At 41.2% G+C, this 19,545-nt stretch overlaps 1 protein-coding gene across 8 annotated transcripts in view; it reads left to right on the top strand.

Annotated features, from left to right (window-relative positions):
• btbd16 (BTB (POZ) domain containing 16) overlaps nt 1-19,545 on the top strand; it is an 89,498-nt gene that overhangs the window by 11,925 nt on the left and 58,028 nt on the right. For 4 of the 8 annotated variants that reach the window (XM_078412845.1, XM_078412851.1, XM_078412850.1 and 1 more), the window contains exons 2-3: nt 16,288-16,437; nt 17,669-17,848. In XM_078412845.1, coding sequence (XP_078268971.1) covers nt 16,305-16,437; nt 17,669-17,848 — 313 coding nt within the window. In that variant the 5' untranslated portion in view covers nt 16,288-16,304. Of the gene's footprint in view, nt 1-1,868; nt 1,942-7,778; nt 7,924-13,833; nt 13,908-16,287; nt 16,438-17,668; nt 17,849-19,545 lie in introns of all 8 variants that reach the window. The other 4 variants (XM_078412847.1, XM_078412852.1, XM_078412848.1 and 1 more) reach the window with 4 other exon arrangements.

The raw sequence follows: 19,545 nt of genomic DNA on the forward strand, positions 1-19,545 counted from the left end.
AGAATTGGTTGGCAGACAGGAAGCAAAGAGTAGGAGTAAATGGGTCCTTTTCAGAATGGCAGGCAGTGGTGAGTGCAGTGCCGCAAGGGTCGGTGTTGGGGCCGCAACTGTTTACAATATATATTAATGATTTGGATGAGGGAATTAGAAGCAACATGAGCAAGTTTGCGGATGACACAAAGCTGGGTGGCAGTGTGCACTGCAAAGAGGATGTTAGGAGGTTGTAGGGTGACCTGGACAGATTGAGTGAGTGGGCAGAAGCATGGCAGATGCAGTATGATGTAGATAAATGTGAGGTTATCCACTTTGGTGGTAAAAACAAGGAGGCAGATTATTATCTCAAAGGTGTCAAATTAGGTAAGAGGGAAGTGCTGCAAGACCTGGGTGTCCTTGTACACCAGTCACTGAAAGTTGGCGTGCAGGTACAGCAGGCAGTGAAGAAAGCTAATGGCATGTTGGCCTTCATAACAAGAGGATTTCAGTATAGGAGTAAAGAGGTTCTTCTGCAGTTGTATAGGGCCCTGGTTTGACTGCATCTGGAGTATTGTGTACAGTTTTTGTCTCCTAATTTGAGGAGGGACATCCTTGTAATTGAGGCAGTGCAGCATAGGTTCACCAAATTGATCCCTGGGATGGCGGGACTGTCATATGAGGAAAGATTGAAAAGACTAGGCTTGTATTCACTGGAGTTTAGAAGGAATGAGAGGGGATCTTATAGAGACATATAAAATTATAAAAGGACTGGACAAGCTAGATGCAGAGATGCAAATTCACCCAGAGAGTTGTGAATTTGTGGAATTCTCTGCCACAGAGGGCAGTGGAGACCAAATCTCTGGATGAATTTAAGAGAGAGGTAGATAGCGCTCTAGGGGGCTAGTAGAATCAAGGGACATGGGGAGAAGGCAGGCATGGGCTACTGATTGTGGATGATCACCCATGATCACAATGAATGGCGGTGCTGGCTCGATGGGCCGAATGGCCTCCTGCACCTATTTTCTATGTTACTAGCTGCAAGTAGCAGACTATATTTGGATGCAAAGGAGTAAAATTAGCTGGATTAAATAAGCTCCTCTGCAGCACGGACTGATGCATGAGGTGATATGAAACAGAATATTTACAGGTGTGGAACTATAATTGTTATACTGTTGGATACTAGTAGCAATTTCTAATATAAATGTGGACATAGGAATGTACAATGGAATTGTTTATGAAAAAGTGTGACATTAGAAATTACGTTTTATTTATCTATTTAACAATGTGCATACAGAAAATTCTTTGTGATAGATAACATTCAGAATCTCAGGTGTTCTGAGAATTCTGGGAGAGATAAATTAATTCATTGATAAGCAAAATTATGTTAATTAGCTGCTGATGCTAACTAGTTACCTCCAAATTTAATAATTGGTCGTCTATTAATTTATGTTTTGGCACAGTGCCTATATTGCCAAACAATTTGTGTGAAATTTTGATCCAGTAGAAGTTAGTAGCGCACTCAACAGTTGCCACACGGGGATCATGATTTTGGATGACTGATCTCTTCAGGAATGTGACAATGAAATAATTTGTTGCCGGTGAACAGGCCCAAAGAAGGCTGTAATTTATACTTCCCTCCATAAATCAATCCTGAGGGCATTTGTGAAAGTTGTTCAAAACGCAAAATGGGGCTGATAATTTATTTCCTTATCTGTTACTTGATCTATCACCTTTGTAAGATTAATTAATATTAGAATAATACATTCATACTGAACTAATGTTGGCTCATAGTGATCCAAATACAGTTATCAAACATCAGTTATCTCCAATCAAACAGACCTTTGTGAACATTGTAAATGTCAAGATATTTCTTACCGTTGTTCTTGTTGTTGCAGAAAATCACTGCAGACCTCTGTTTTATCACTATCAGATTTTCTACCGCAAGCTAAATATCAAACTCTGAAAGAGGTGTGTGAACTTAGCTAAATTTATGAAAAATCTTTGTCTTCCATGAATGCAATTATGCTTGTTTTACTTAATTTAATTATGAGAGTAAACTAGCGAATAATATAAAAGCAGACAGTTAAGGCTTGTGTGTGTTGGTAAAAATGTAAGCTAAAAGGAGCAGCAAAAATAAACATTGGCCCTGTGAAGGACAAGACCAATGAATTAGTAATGGAAAATTAGAAATGGAAGGGACTTTAAATGACTATGTTGGATTATTCACAGTTGAAGACAATAAAAACATTCCAATAACCAGAAGATGGCTGTTGTGGTGATGCAAGTATAACAGCAGCTGTCTCATACCTCCAGTGACCAGCTTCAATCTTGATCTCTGATCAGAGTTTGCATATTGTCCTTTGACTTTATTGATCTCCCTCGGTGTTCTTAATTCCCTGAGTAATTAGAGAATTCAGGATGGAGTTGATAATCTAACTTCAGCAGGCAGGTTTTGAAATGCAGGAAGTTGGCAGTTGTGAAATTACTGGAAAGCACCTCTCAGGAAGTTTGGGCCATCCGAGGCCATGGATACTTGCACAGATTTCCTGCCATCCAAGGAGGGAAATGTCAACAGTTCCATGTGGAACCACCAACATTTCTCAGGAAAATCTGGGCTATTTTATTTCTGACTAATCACTTAGGAGTTTTTTTCTCATTTTTAGCTCAATAATTGATTCCCAGGATCTGTTTACTACCTCTCTTTATACCCTTCTAATTTAGTGGCACATTTTTTATAAATAACGGTAAAAAATCGATGATCCACTATCCAACCATTTAGAAATCCTGATAATCTAACATATGGCTGACAAGGTGATGTTTGTTGCACTCCTACCTGATTCACTATGTCCCAGATTCCAAGGCTCTCAACCAACTCACTGAAGGCCTGAAGTGTATGATTTCATACACTTCACCTCCAATTTCCATCCTGCCCTTAAATATACCTGGACTATCTCTGACATCTCCCTCCCGTTTCTGGACCTCACCATCTCCATCACAGGAGACAGACTAGTGACGGACATTTACTACAAACCCACCGACTCGCACAGCTATCTGGACTACACTTCTTCCCACCCGGTCCCCTGCAAAAAGTCTATCCCCTACTCCCAATTCCTCCGTCTACGCCGCATCTGCGCCCGGGATGAGGTGTTTCACACTAGGGCTTCCGAGATGTCCTCGTTCTTCAGAAAACGGGGCTTCCCCTCCTCCATTATAGATGAGGCTCTCACTAGGGTCTCTTCTACATCCCGCAGCTCCGCTCTTGCTCCCCCTCCCCCCACTCGCAACAAGGACAGGATCCCCCTCATTCTCACCTTCCACCCCACCAGCCAGCGGGTCCAACATATCATCCACCAACATTTCCGTCACCTACAACGGGACCCCACCACTGGCTATATCTTCCCATCCCCTCCCCTCTCTGCGTTCCGCAGAGACCGTTCCCTCCGTAACTCCCTGGTCCACTCGTCCCTTCCTACACAAACCACCCCGGGCACTTTCCCCTGCAACCGCACGAGATGCAACACCTGTCCCTTTACCTCCCCCCTCAACTCCATCAAAGGACCCAAACAGTCTTTCCAGGTGAGACAGAGGTTCACCTGCACCTCCTCCAACCTCATCTATTGCATCCGCTGCACTAGATGTCAACTTATTTATATCGGCGAAACCAAGCGCAGGCTCGGCGATCGCTTCGCTGAACACCTGCGCTCGGTCCGCATTAACAAAACTGATCTCCCGGTGGCCCAGCACTTTAACTCCCCCTCCCATTCCCAGTCTGACTTCTCTGTCATGGGCCTCCTCCAGTGCCATAGTGAGGCCCGCCGGAAATTGGAGGAGCAGCACCTCATATTTCGCCTGGGCAGTTTGCAGCCCAGTGGTATGAACGTCGACTTCTCCAACTTCAGATAGCTCCTCTGTCCCTCCCTTCCCCTCCTCCTTCCCAGATCTCCTTCTATCTTCCTGTCTCCACCTATATCCTTCCTTTGTCCCGCCCCCCTGACATCAGTCTGAAGAAGGGTCTCGACCCGAAACGTCACCCATTCCTTCTCTCCCGAGATGCTGCCTGACCTGCTGAGTTACTCCAGCATTTTGTGAATAAATCGATTTGTACCAGCATCTGCAGTTATTTTCTTATATCACTGAAGGCCTGGTTCTGCATTCTCTTTCAACTGATCAAGGCTCTGCTTCTTTTGCACTCCCTTTAGAGTTATCTAATTTACTGGGATATCATCTAAAACCTGAAATAGAATGTGTTGGGTTATTAATGCAAATATCAAAAATTCAGAACATTTGCAAATCTGACACCATCGAGGTCTTGTGCAAGTCGGATTATCGGAGTTTTATTTGACTGTGCAGAAATGGGCAATTGGAAATTCTCTGTATTGAAGTCTGCATGGGAACTGTGAGCTAAATAAAAATAAATTCCACACAATGGAAATCTGATACAAAAGCTGGATATGTTCTAATGAAGGATCTTTAGCCTGAAACGTTAACCTTCTAGAGATGTTGCCAGATCTGAATATTATTAGCATAATCTATTTGTGTTTCAAAAGTGTTGATAATTTGTTCATTTGTGGTCAGCATCAGAGCCACTGCATGGTTTCTTGAAGTTAACAAAAGTATATTTTTTGAAGTGAGGAATGTGATTTCCCTTTACAGTGAGAACACAGGACCAAGTACATCTTTTCGTACCAAGTAGCACCATTACCAAATACATTGTCCACATCACCATTCAATGTAATTCACTGTAGATTAAGGATCCATTAGAAAATCGTTCTGATCCATGTGTTTCTTTGTCCCACTTGCCATTAGATTGGACTATTTGGTAAATCTAATTTATTTGCAATATGTTCTGATTACTAATACAAAGCAGTTGTTGACACATAAGAAAATCACTTAAATATTTGTGGTCTTTCCAAACAGTGGTATGTTGTAGTTTAGCTAATGCATTAGTTCAAGAATAATTGGTGTATAGCGTTGAGTGTAACATTCACAAAATGATTTATTTTCTCCTACAATCTAGGTTTCATTAACTAATAAAGTACGCACACAGGCCGGCATAACTAATCGAAGTCAGGCAAAAGAGGATTTGGGTTCTGATTTGTTAGGAAGAGCACAGGCTACAAAAGCAGTTCAAGTCTGTTTCAATGTGACATTACAAAGAATATTGACAGGTAGCAGAATTTAAATGTAGGTTTTGTATTTTAATATTCAGAAAGATACTTGTGTATTTGCAATCATTTTCAAATATCTATATTTTTTTAATCATAAAATGAGAGTATTATTTGCACTGGTTCTTTTGAAAAAGCTATGATTTGCTCTTTTCCCATAATCCTGCTATATTGTGTTTTTTAAGTATAGACATACTTTAATATTAGTTCAATCTCATTATGGTATTGCAGAGGTTTGAAAGAGATGAGTTGTATTTAAGATGAGCATAAAGTATTTGTTATCGTTGTCCGCTTTATAGTAAGTATAAACCTATGACTTAATTTTTTTTAATTCATCTCCCACGTTACAAAACCAAAATATATGAACTAAACAGTACTTACAAGATTTGTTCAAACAAATGAAATATCAAATGAAGTACATAATGTGAGCCTCCTAAACCACCAATATCCACTCTTACAAGTGATAAACAGGGCAGTTTTAATAAGCAATAGAGGAATAAATAAAGGGCGGCACGGTGGCGTAGTGGTAGAGCTACTATCTTGCAGCGCCAGAGACCCGGGTTTAAATAGACAATAAACAAGAGACAATAGGTGCAGGAGTAGGCCATTCGGCCCTTCGAACCAGCACCGCCATTCACCGTGATCATGGCTGATCATCTACAATCAGTACCCCATTCCTGCCTCCTCCCCATATCCCTTGACTCCGCTATCATTGATCTCTAGCTAACTCTCTCTTGAAAGCATCCAGGGAAAGATATATGATAAGGGGAGAAACAAGGAACTGCAGATGCTGGTTTACAAACTGGTCCAACCTGAATTGTCATCTATCCATGCCCTCAAAAGATGCTGCCTGACCCACTGTAATCCAGCACTTTATGCCATTTTATGGTAAAGAGCCAGCGTTTTCATGGTGAAATAGTTAAGATTTGAAGAAAACGATCCATTGACATGTGTTAGATATGCAAAATGAAAAGTACAGCGTGGGTGATAAAATAAGAATTGAATATGTGTACTGATCTAACCCAGCTAATTGCCAAATAATCTGTACTGTAAATCAAGAGCGTAGTAAGGGGCGGCTATCAATATGGCTATGAATTAGCAGTTACTCTCCAATAATGTGTTTACTCCTGCATAGTTTGGGTTTAACCTGGAACACTTGGTGTGTTCCATCAAGAGTGACTGAGTGTGACTCATTCCAACAACATTGAAAGGTTGCTTCTTTGATGCCGATTGAGACAAGGAGCCTTAGCGCAACTGAATATCATCAGGCATCAAAGTAACAACCTTCCAATGTTGTTGGCGTTCAATGCTCTGTCCCAGGCCATAATGAAAAGATTCTTTAAGGTAGTAATCTGGGCCAAACCAGCTTCAGGTGCTTCATCAATGATCTTACCTCCACCTGTTGGTCATATCCAAGATAAATGCACAATGCTCAATTAAAACTTGAACATACGTAGCAAATGAAATTCATGCCTGGATGCAAGACCTAGACAATGTTCAGGTAAAGGATAGGTAGGGGCAAGTAACATGTTGTGCCAAAGTAAGCAGAAGCTGACCATCACAACAATGGAGAGTCCATCCACCTACTCTTGATGTTCGCTGGCATTGTCATCTTTGAGTTCCCTATCAACAACATTTAGGGGGTCACCATAGACTAGAAATTGAACTAGACCATCTATATAAATAATCACAACAGTAACAAAGTGCCAGAAGTTGAGAAATTTGTGGTTACGATTTAGCTGACATCCCAAAGTCTCTTCAACATCTCCGCTTCCCGAACAATACTTGTTTGCCACCCCTTCCAGGGCAATGCTTGAATGACACCCTGTTAACATCTCTTAACATTTCTTTCATCCACTGCATTGCAACAAGACTACAAAGTTTATCAGCTATAAAATGCACTGCAGTTACTCTCTACGGTTAATCCCACAGCATCTCTCAAACCCATAGCCTCGACCGCCAAGTGCAAGGGCAGCAGATGCATTGAGATGTAGTACCTCCTGCAGTTTTCTCTTCAAATTGCACACACTATTGACTTGGAAATATATCATCACTCCTTCATCATTACTGGGGAAAAATCACAGAACTCAGCATTGTGGAAGTAGTTCTCCAGAAGGACTGCAGACTTTCAAGGAGTCAGTACACCACCACTAAAAGGAGGTTAAAGTTGGACAATAAATGTTGATTTTGTCAGTGGCATCATCATCTCAATAAATAAAAACATTGTAACTTGTTCTCTGGTAAAATATGGTGAGTCATGCAAAATGTATCGGTGCGTATCATATCATATCATATCATATATATACAGCCGGAAACAGGCCTTTTCGGCCCTCCAAGTCCGTGCCGCCCAGCGATCCCCGTACATTAACACAATCCTACACCCACTAGGGACAATTTTTACATTTACCCAGCCAATTAACCTACATCTTTGGAGTAGGTTTGGAGTGTGGGAGGAAACCGAAGATCTCGGAGAAAACCCACGCAGGTCACGGGGAGAACGTACAAACTCCTTACAGTGCAGCACCCGTAGTCAGGATCGAACCTGAGTCTCCGGCGCTGCATTCGCTGTAAAGCAGCAACTCTACCGCTGCGCTACCGTGATATCTGAAGATTGTAACTAAATCTGTTTTGTATGTTTAGCTGATTTTCCTACGATCCCCTGGACTGCAGAAAATGATCTATGTACATCTGCAATTCAAGATGCTAGCTGTATACCCTATCTGCCAAAGTGTTATCCTGTCTCAAAAGCTAGAGATTCAAATCAACCAGTTTATAATAAAAGGAGGTAGGAATCTTGTATAGGTCATTTTAAAAATAAATGAAGTTATACTACAAATTATGCAGCTGCTGCTATTGTCGATGTAGAGTTGCTTTGCTCCTTTGTGTTTGAATGGTAAAGCTTGAGGCTTTCCAGAAATCACGTGTCTTTGGAGCTGTCAAAGTGGCAATATGTTTTACAGTGACAATTAGTTTACATTAGTAAAGTTAGTACACAATTAGTTGACAACAATTTTTACCTCTGTCCAGCCAACCCTACTCAGGTCTCCATTGCAGCACAATAGCAACCTGACTTCCAATGATTAATTGACAAAATGCTTCAGATATTATCTATTTGCACAAATGTTTTCTATGTCTTCTCACCAAACTTCTCATTCAATTGGCCAGTATTTACTATGATCTCATTGAGTGAATATTACCCAACTATTGTGATTATGAGTCAAAAAAATAGTTTGATGATGGCTGATGATACTTTAAGCAAACAGAGGATGAAAATCTTGCTTAAACATTTGCATTATGGCACTGATGTATATTAATTGAGCATAATTTGGAACCTAATTTGACTACATTACTCCTTGTAACTCTCACAAACGAATACATACAAGAAAATAGTGGCAGGAATGGGCCACCTGACCTCTCAATCCTATCCCACCATTTAATATGATGATGGTCGATCTGCTGCAAATTCCAACACTTCTTTGTCAAATCCACATAACTCTTAAATCGCAAATATTTGAAAAATCATTCACTTTCTCACCAACCTAGCCTCCAGAGATTTCTGGGATTCCACTACCATCTGTGAGAAGAAATTGCAATGCAGCTCCTTTTTAAATTACTTTTCCCTTACCATTTAAGTATATCCTCTCATTTCAAGACTCTTGCATTAGAGGAAACAGCTCAACGTCTATCCTGTCATGCCCCTGACATACAGTAATTTACTTTCTTTATAATATCAACCGTTTCTATCAGGGTTAAATGCCCTGAAAACTCTTGAACACTTACTCCTCCTCCACATTTATTTTAATCTCATTACCCTCTCAGAAATATTATTTTAATCTCATTACCATCTCAGAAACAACTTTGTTGAGTGGTGTGGGCTGTATCACTTGCAGCTCAACACCGACAAGACGAAGGAGTTGGTGGAAACCCCTGTCCCCTGTCTCCATCAATGGTGTGGATGTGCAGTTTACCAGGGAGTACAAATACCTTGGAGTGTACCTGGACAGTAAACTGGACTGGTCCAGGAACGTTGAGGCCCTGTACAAGAAGGGACAGAGCAGGCTGTACTTTTTTGAGAAAGCTCCGCTCCTTCAAGGTCTGTAGTAAGCTGCAGATGTTCTACCAATCGGTGGTAGCCAATGCCATCTTCTTTGCTGCCATGTACTGGGGCAGCAGAGCGAAGGTTGTGGATGCCAATAGGATCAACTAATAAGGTGGATAATTGAACGTGCAGTTATTAGTTAAGGAATATGATATAGTTGGAATTACGGAGACATGGCTCCAGGGTGACCAAGGCTGAGATCTAAACATGCAGGGGCATTCGATATTCAGGAAGGATAGACAGAAAGGAAGAGGAGGTGGCTTTGCTGGTTAAAGAGGAGATTAATGCAATAGCAAAGAGAGACATTAGCTTGGATGCTGTAGAAGCAATATGGGTAGAACTGCGAAATAGCCAAGGGCAGAAAACGCTTATTGGAGTTGTAGAGGGCGATTGCACGTAAGGTCATAAGGTGAAAGGGCGTGACGCACGGAGTCACTCAAGCCATCTGGAGTACATGGCAGTTTCTGGCATACATTAGTAACACATGCAACACGTACGTTCTCTCCTTGAAAAATCCACCAAAATGGTCAATTATTGTGCTGTAGAAAATGGGGAAGAAGCTGGAGGATCCGGTGGAGGAAGAGGAACTGCAAAGCCCGCGGATGCAAGAAGCAGCTGGGAAGACGTCTGGCCAGCCGGCGGGAGAAGGGGAAATGCGGCCGGGGAGGGAGGCAGGAGAGCAAGGCTGACCGGACAGCGGGGGAAGAATAGGAGGAGGAGGAGGAGGAAAGGACGCGTTTGAGCGAGCTGGAAGAACCCGAACCGAGGTGCCTGGAGGGTCTGCAGGGGCAGAAGCAGCAAGCGCAGGAGGTCGGCGACCCGCCAGGGCCTGAGGGCGAAGGGCTCAGGGAGCCGTGCTCAACGGCCTTGGAGGAGGAGGCGGTGGAAGAGGAGGAGGAGCGGAGTGTTGAGCCCGAAGAGGAGGAGGAAGAGGAGCCGGGGAGAGGCCGAACGGCAGCGGAGGCCGAACAGCAGCGAGAGCTGGGCTGGGTACAGGGAGCTGAGGCGGAGGACCAGGCCACGGCTCTGCTCGGCTGCCCCGGCCTCGAGATGTTGAGTTCCAGCCAAGTGGAAACGGAGCACGGCTGATGGAGATGGCGAGCGGGGAGAAGGGCTGGAGGACCAGCAGGAGCAGCGACGGACCGAAGAGCCGCAGGAAGCGAGGCGCGGAGCAGGGGCGCAGAGCCTGGAGGAGCGAGGAGCGCAGGAACGGGGAGACTCGGGAAACTCAGAGCACCGGGAGCCTGAGACACGCTGATGGGAGAAGACGGGGGAAGCCGAGCAGCAAAGTGCAGCCGCAACATTCAACTGCAACCCCCACTCAAATTAGGACTGACGAATTGTTTCACAACAGAAGTCGTTCCAAACATAAAATAGAAGAAAAAGACTAAGCAAATATCCCAACTCTTCAATGGCAGCCATAGTAAGTGCTTACCTGAAGTTTACTGCTTGCACTCCAGAAGGCGTTGCTTGGCAACAGTACGGGTCAGGGGTCATGACCTCGCCTGCCGTGCAATCCCCCTATACAGACCACCAAACCGCAGTACGGAGGTTGGGGACAGCATCAAGCAGGAAATTAGGGATGCATGTAGCAAAGGTACAGCAGTCATCATGGTTGAATTTAATGTACATGTAGATTGGGCCAACCAAATTGGTAGCAGCGCTGAGGAGGATTTCCTGGAATGTATACGGGATGGTTTTTTAAACCAATATTTAGAAGAACCGACTAGAGGGCAGGCCATCCTAGACTGGGTATTGTGCAATGAGGAAGGATTAGTTAGCGATCTTGTTGTGCAGAGCCCCTGGGGCAACAGTGACCATAATATGGTGGAATTCTGCATTAGGATGGAGAGTGACACAGTTAATTCAGAGACTAGGGTCCTGAACTTAAAGAAAGGAGACTTTGAAGGTTTGAGACGGGAATTGGCTAGGATAAACTAGCAAATTATACTTCAAAGGTTGACGGTGGAGATGCAATGGCAAAGATTTAAAGACCGCATGGATGAACTCCAAAAATTGTTCATCCCTGTATGGCAAAAAATAAAACGGGGAAGGCGGCTCAATCATGGCTAACGAGGGAAATCAAGGATTGTGTTAAATCCAAGGAAGAGGCATATAAATTGGCCAGAGGAAGCAGCAAACCGGAAGAATGGGAGAAATTTAGAACTCAACAGAGGAGGACAAAGGGGTTAATTAAGAGGGGGGAAAAAAAGAGCATGAAAGAAAGCTTGCGGGGAAAATAAAAAATGACTAAAAGCTTCTTTAGATATGTAAAAAGGATAAGATTATTGAAGACAAATGTCGATCCCTGACAGTCAGAGACAGGTGAATTTATAATGGGAAACAAGGAAATGGCAGACCAGTTAAATGTGTGCTTTGGTTCTGTAAGGAAGACACAAACAATCTCTCAGAAATACTAGGGGACCGAGGATCTAGTGGGAGGGAGGAACTGAAAGGAATCCACATTAGTCAGGCAATGGTGTTTGGTAAATTGTTGGGACTGAAGGCAGATAAATCCCCAGGGCCTGATGGTCTGCATCCCAGAGTACTCAAGGAGGTGGCCTGCGAAATCATGGATGCATTGGTGATCATTTTCCAATGTTCTCTCAACTCTGAATCAGTTCCTGTGGACTGGAGGGGACCCAATGCAACTCCACTTTTTAAGAAAGGTGGGAGAAAGAAAATGGGGAATTAGAAACCAGTTAGCCTTACATCGATAGTGGGGGAGATGCTTGAGTCAATTATTAAAGATGTTATAGTAGCGCATTTGGAAACCAGTGACAGGATCGGCCAAAGACAGCATGGATTGATGAAAGGGAAATCATGCTTGACTAATCTTCTGGAAATTTTTGAGGATGTAACAATTAGAATGGATAAGGGAGAACCAGTGGATATGGTGTATCTGGACTTTCAAAAAGCCTTTGACAAGGTCCCACACAAGAGATTAATGTGCAAAATTAGAGCACATAGTATTGGTGGTAGGGCATTGGCATGGATAGAGAACTGGTTGGCAGACAGGAAGCAAGAGTAGGAATTAACGGGTCCTTTTCAGAATGGCAGGCAGTGACTAGTGGGGTGCCGCAAGGCTCGGTGCTGGGACTCCAGTTATTTACAATATATATTAACGATTTAGACGAGGGAATTAAATGTGACATCTTCAAGTTTGCAGATGACACAAAGCTGGGTAGCTGTGTGAGCTGCGATGAAGATGCTATGAGGCTGCAGGGTGATTTGGATAGGTTGGGTGAGTGGGCAGATGCTTGTACACTGGGTGTGCTTGTACATCAGTTACTGTAAGGCAGCATGCAGGCACAGCAGGCAGTGAAGAAAGCTAATGGCATTCATTGTGAGAGGATTTGAGTTCAGGAGCAAGGAGGTCCTACTGCAGTTGTACAGGGCCCTGGTGAGACCGCACTTGGAGTTTTGTGTGCAATTTTGGTGTCCTAATTTGGGGAAGGACATTATTGCTATTAAGGGAGTGCTGCGTAGGTTCATAAGGTTAATTCCCAGGATGGCGGGACTGACATGATGAGAGAATGGGTCGACAGGGCTTGTATTCACTGGAATTTAGAAGGATGAGAAGGGATCTTATAAAAATATTTAAAATTCTTAAAAGATTGGACAGGCTGGATGCAGGAAAAATGTTCCCGATGTTGGGGGAGTCCAGAACCAGGGGTCATAGTTTAAGAATAAGGGGTAGACCATTTAGGACTGAGGTGAGGATAAAACATTTTCACCCAGAGAGTTGTGAATCTGTGGAATTCTCTGCCACAGAAGGCAGTGGCGGTCAATTCACTGGATCATTTCAAGAGAGAGTTAGATTTTAAAGGAATCAAGGCATATGGAGAAAAAGCAGGAACGGGGTACTGATTTTAGATGATCAGCCGTGATCATTTTGAATGGGAGTGCTGGCTCGAAGGGCAGAATGGCCTACATCTGCACCTATTTTTCTATGTTTCTCGAATAAACTCATCAGGAAGGCTGGCTCCATCCTGGGGGCGGAGTTGGATTCATGGGAGGTGGGCCTGGAGGGGAGGATGCTCCTCAATACAGCATCCTGGACAATACAGCTCACCCCCTACAGCTCACCCCCTCCATGACACACTGGTCAACCTGAGGAGTATCTTCAGCAACAAACTGGTTCCACCAAGATGCAGGACAAAACGCCACAGGAGATCCTCCTTCCCCATGGCTATCAAACTTTACAACTCCCCCTTCTGTCATGGGGTAGACTGGGACTGACTCCCCCCCCCCCCCCCCTCTCAATCTTTGCATATCCCCCAAGCTTTTCCATTTGTCACTCTAATTTCATGTCTCATGTATTTTGTGTTTTTTTTATGACTGTTAGCAGATCAATTTCCCTCCTGGGATAAATAAAGTTCTATCGTATCATATTGTATATCATAAAGATGTATATTCTCTGTCATATTTTCTAATTTAATTGTTGGCATAATCTAACTAGATTATCTGAAGTAAACATTTTCACAATGTGAGGGCTAAAAGAAATATATCAATAGCTAGTTTATACATTTTTGGCCTTTTAAGGTAAGAATTTTCAAGATTCTTTCATGACTTTTGTTTCTTGATTGCCTGTAGCATACCTGAAACCATTAAACCCAGTGAAATCTCTTGTTGCTCCTCAAGAAAGCTGAGAGATGGCCTAACTCCAGGTTTGTTTCATTTAATCTAGTTATAGTAACCATTAGCAAAATTATGGAGTTTATGATTTAGGACGTTAGAATGGGAAGGTAGGTGTGGATACTGATGGTATCAGTATATGTGGCCCTTCTCTAACTGTCTCAAAAGGGTCATGGTAAGATAGCTAAAAAATACTGTGGTTTGGTTGACCATTCATAGGGCAATGAAACGTCACTCACATTACTTTCGATCCGGTGACCCATGCAGAATGGACATGGCAAAGTTTCTTCCCTCAGTGGAGCACCTGGTAAAGCTGTTACCTCACAGCGAGCAAAAAGTTTGAAGCTGATTTGGCTGTTGTCCGTGTGGAGTTTGCATGTTCTCACTGTGACTGTATGGGTTTCTTGTGGGTACTCCAGTTTCCTCCTACATCCTGAGGTTGTGTGAGTTTTCAGGTTGTGGCTTTTGTAAATTGTCCCGAAGGTGCAGGGAGTGGATGAGAACGTAGAATCACATAGAACTAATGTGAATCGGTGATCAACATGCTGTATCTCTAAACTAAACTAAATGGACCTTTTTACAACAATCCAAAGATTTCATGGCTATCAATATAGTGGCAACTTTGATCCTTCGCATCGAGTTGGCTCCGCTAGTCACCACTACATGGAGGAGTGGAGTGAACGTTCTTAACGCAAGCAACAACAGAGAGATTTTCACGACGTTTCAGTTTAATTTGTCATTTATTGAAGTGGTGATACAAACAGATTTGTAGTTCTCCCGTCATAAGTCTGGTAAAAACTGTATCTAGCCATTCCTTCGTGTCTGACGCATCAGGTCTCTGTATTCCCAATTATACTCATAATTCTGGCTCCTCCCATGTATGTATTCATCACACGACAACCCCCAAGTGTCCAAAAATAATACAGCAAGATACAAAATAATATAATATGCTAAGACAGTTAATAAACAAAAATAGCTCCTACAATCATTATTGACATTAATATTATGTAAATATTTCCATATATTTAGTTTAAATTCCCTACTGTCATGATGCGATATGAATGCATATTTCCAGTTTTCTAGTCCATACCACCGAATTACTAATACATTGATGTGACTGTTATGCTGTTTTACTTCATTCTGCACTATTGATTTAAACATTGTAAAGGGTAGCTTGTACTGAAAACCCTGATGTAAGTATTTCGGTTATTTATGCGTAACTATTAGATGTAAAATTCCAGTAACATCGGGTCTAACTGTACTTACCTTTTGCAAATTGTTCTGCAGTGAACCTGTGACATCCTCTTCCCAGGTCAGCTCAGCTCTAACTTCTCCAACTGCACATTACAACGTGCAAGTCTGAGTCAATCTGGGAATTTGAGACCTACTCCTCCACTGAGTCCAGGGCAGAGCACAAACATCCTGTGTTGAGGGCACCTGGCTTTCAAGCTTTGTACCAGCCACAGCTGATGAATGTCGCACAACCCCTAATCTGTGTCAGCGGTGCCTTAAAAATAAGTGCATTAAAGTGTATTTTTAATTTAATTTTCCTTTTAGTTTATGCTTTCCATTAATTTCTAGCAATTTACAATATTTCTCAGTAAACATATTTTCCAAATATTCAATTGAATAAAAAGTTCAAAACCTTTGACAACAAATAGCTACCTAAAGGCCACCAGGGCATTTGAGATCTCAGGACCCATTGCATGAGGCCCATTACCGACTCTATCCTGTGGTGGATGCAGCAGCAAGGCCTCCGACATTGTCTGGAAGGCACGGGAGAAGCATAGGGTAAACCCAGGCGGCAAATGGAGATAATGAATGGAGATAATTTGTATTGGTTCTGCCCATCCATTTTTCAGGTCGTACTGGCACTAAAGTATCTATCTGATGTAATTTCATTGTATTAAAATTAGACCAAGATCATTTCAGTATCAAGATCATTACAATAGACAATAGGTGCAGGAGTAGGCCATTCGGCCCTTCGGGCCAGCACCACCATTCAATGTGATCATGGCTGATCATTCTCAATCAGTACCCCGTTCCTACTTTCTCCCCATACCCCCTGACTCCGCTATCCTTAAGAGCTCTATCTAGCTCTCTCTTTAATGCATTCAGAGACCTGACCTCCACTGCCTTCTGAGGCAGTGAATTCCACAGATTTACAACTCTCTGACTGAAAAAGTTTTTCCTCATCTCCGTTCTAAATGGCCTACCCCCTATTCTTAAACTGTGGCCCCTGTTACGATGACTTTTTGTTTGTAACAAAGTGTAACTCCTATTGTTGTATTCATTAAATGAGTGAAATCGGTAAAAATAAGAGGTATTTATTTAGGTATTACTTTCTTTAATAAATTATGCTAATCTCAAATTACAAAGTGATAAACATTTCCTTCTTCCCTATTTCATCAGATGTGGTACTGGAAAGTATGAATACTTTATGGGAGCTACACAGTCATTTTCTTTCAAAATCAGAACGTTTGCTTGACTTAATAAATACTTCAGATCAGTCAGAGTATTGCAGGAACAAATCAACAGAGACAGTAGACATCTGCCAAGCAGGTAGGAATACAAATAAAAGTAATGCTAATCTTAGACCACAAACTATTTTGGTGGAAAGCAAATCAAAATATTCACAGATATAGAAATTAAGAAAATAAATGTAATCCATGGCATTGACATTTGCAGATCAAGCATTGTGATCTCTCAGGACTCTTAAGTTACCATATCTAGCCTGGATTCTTATAAGTAAGACTTGATATCATTCTGTGTACGTAATGGCTCCCACTGATTGTCGCTGGAAGCTTGTGTCCTTTTCAGGATGGCCGCTGACAGTGATGTAATCATTTGGAACATAGACGATGGACACGAAAGAAAGAAGAGGATTCTGCGTTAAACTAACCAATTGTGTTAAGTCTATATTTCATAAAGTCATTGCACCAACTCTTCAACAGCACTTCCAAACCTGTGACCCCTATCACCTAAAAGGACAAGATTTGCATTCATATCAGGCAAATCACACCCACAAGTTGGAGATTAGCCTGGTTTTCAAATGTACTCCCATTCCTTCATCGTTGGCAAGTAAAAATCTTAGAGCTTATTATCCAGAGAGCATACAGACTGCATTGTTCAACGCAGCATCTCATCCCACCTTCTCAAGACTAATTAGGACATGCAATAAATACTGACCACGCCTGCAAACAATCACATCTTGGAAATGGAATTAAATAAAACTTTGAGTCTTAAAAAGTACTGTAATTTCCAAACTAAATCTCTTTCTCATTTCTTCTTGGACAGTCCTTAATCACCTAAAAAATTGAATACCTATGTTAATATCTGTTTATATGGCTAAATACTAAATTTCATTTGAAAATGTTACTGCTAATTTTATATACTTGCATGCTGTTATTGCTGTTTTCATTACACATCAGGGCAAATGTAACCTTTCCCCCCGAATTGAAGAGGATGTTCATTGTTTCTATTCATAACACTAGCAAGAAAGAAAAAGTTTTAATCTAGTGCCTTTCACAACCTCAATATATGGCAAGGTGTCATATATTGACATTTTACGGGAAGATAAACTAACCACTTACTTCTAAGTGAAAGATATTTCAATTTTTGTTACCTGGGTTCAATCTTGCCTGTGCAAATGTCTCTAGTGCCTTTAATGCAAAAATAATTAACTCAAGTTAGAAAATTCTCTTTTGTTTGCAAGAAACAAAATAGCTCATGTAAATTTGACTGAATGTTTCATTGAACATTATGCTAATTGAAAAGTCTCAATTCATTATAGCAAACTTGTATCACTGTGGGCGTAAAGATACTTGTGAATCCAAGTGTGACAAGTTAATGAAGTGTAATCTGTGCAGTATACATAATAAGGAGAACAGCTGGCCCACAATTAAAACAAAAAATCTGAAGAGAATCATCAGTTTGAAGCTTGATGTGAAAGACCCACATGTTACCAAAGAAGGTAATACATTATATCAATTCTTGTGCATTGTGATTCACTTGTTTTTTTCTTTTGTACTCCTTACTTCTTATGTCATCAATAAAATTCAATCAGCTCAACATATAATAAAACCATTTCATACGCTTCATATCTCAGACCAAAATTGCTATGTTATAATTACTTTATTAATTTGACTTAACTCCATCAAAAAAATAAAATTAACACCACTGAGATAAGCATTCAAAACTTTTGTATGTGCTATGAAGTGTAATGTTGTGGTCAAAATGAATTAATGTAAATTTAACTTATTTCATATGGTAATTGCTGTTTTAAAGATTGGAGTTGATTCAATCACCAGAACATTCAAAACTCCATTCTTTAGAAAATAGAACAAACATTTGCTTGTTTACTTAGCTTATTTCATGGATAGTGGTTCAGTAAAAATTGCACTGGGGAATCTTATCTTCATTGACCCAATTGTCTCAAATTTAAAATTAATATTTCAAGGACAAAGTTTCATAAGGTCATAAAAGACATAGTAACAAAAATAAGGCCATTGAGTCTGCTCTGCCATTTGATTATGGCTGACTTAGTTTTTTTTCCTCTCGGCCCCGTTTTCCTGCCTTCTCCCTGTAACCTTTGATGCCTTTACTAATCAAGAACCTATCAATCTCTGCTTTTAAAGTAACCAATGACTTGGCCTCCACAGGTGTCTGTTTGGTAGTAAATGCATTGCATGTCTTCATCGCATGCACAGATGAAGAATTCAGCTGCCTCTGTGTCTTCTGATGGTGACAGTTCCTCAATTTTCTATATTTTGTTTGTGTTTTTTAACCAACACAACCAAATATTCATTGGAAAGAGCCTAATCTAAACCTTTGGCCAAACTGTTCAAATTGAACGTTTTCTAATATCTGGTAATATCACTATAATTTTTTTTTTGGATTATCAACCTCTGAACATCATTTAAATGGATCCTATTGCATTTTATTGAAATTATTTTTGAGTGATAATTAAAATCAAGCAACTGTTAGGTGATTCCAGCAATGATACTCATGACACTTCCAAGGTCCTAGATGCTATATTACCTACTTAAGAAATCAATCAGCCACCAAGCCCAATTCGTGGAGGTGAAAAACGCAGATAATAGAAACCTAAATTTAACTTTACTTCAACCACTAAGGCAAAAAAAGCAAGTTGTAGGGAGATTACAATAATTTACCACTATTTACAATAATCTCACATTTACCCACTGTACTCATACCATCTCAACTCTCAGAAAGCTGTCCATTATCCTTCTTCGGGCAGTGATTCCATATTTAATGTGCATTCTAGCTTTCAGCCTCGTGCATTTTCCAGGAGCATATTACCCAACCAATCCGTGAAGTCAAATCTTTACAGATCAGTAAATTGTTGAACATTGTAATGTTAATGATGGGTCATATTAAAAACCACCATTAATTAACATTTCCTACATACTAATAATAGCAACCATAGTCCAATGAAATAATTTAACTGCACTCCACATTCAATTGTAATGAGACTATTGGAAGCCGACCTTGAGTCTGTCCATTTTAAGATTCATAAAATATAATCTTAGAGATATGTATTTGTAAATGTTAACAACACAAACACTTCAACTTCAGGGAATTTGATTAGAGGTAGAATATACAAGTAACTTGTACTTCGTTGACTTAATCAGTTATTGGTTGATATCA

This window comes from Rhinoraja longicauda, chromosome 16 (genome assembly GCF_053455715.1).
Source record: "Rhinoraja longicauda isolate Sanriku21f chromosome 16, sRhiLon1.1, whole genome shotgun sequence".
Classification (NCBI taxonomy): domain Eukaryota; kingdom Metazoa; phylum Chordata; class Chondrichthyes; order Rajiformes; family Arhynchobatidae; genus Rhinoraja; species Rhinoraja longicauda.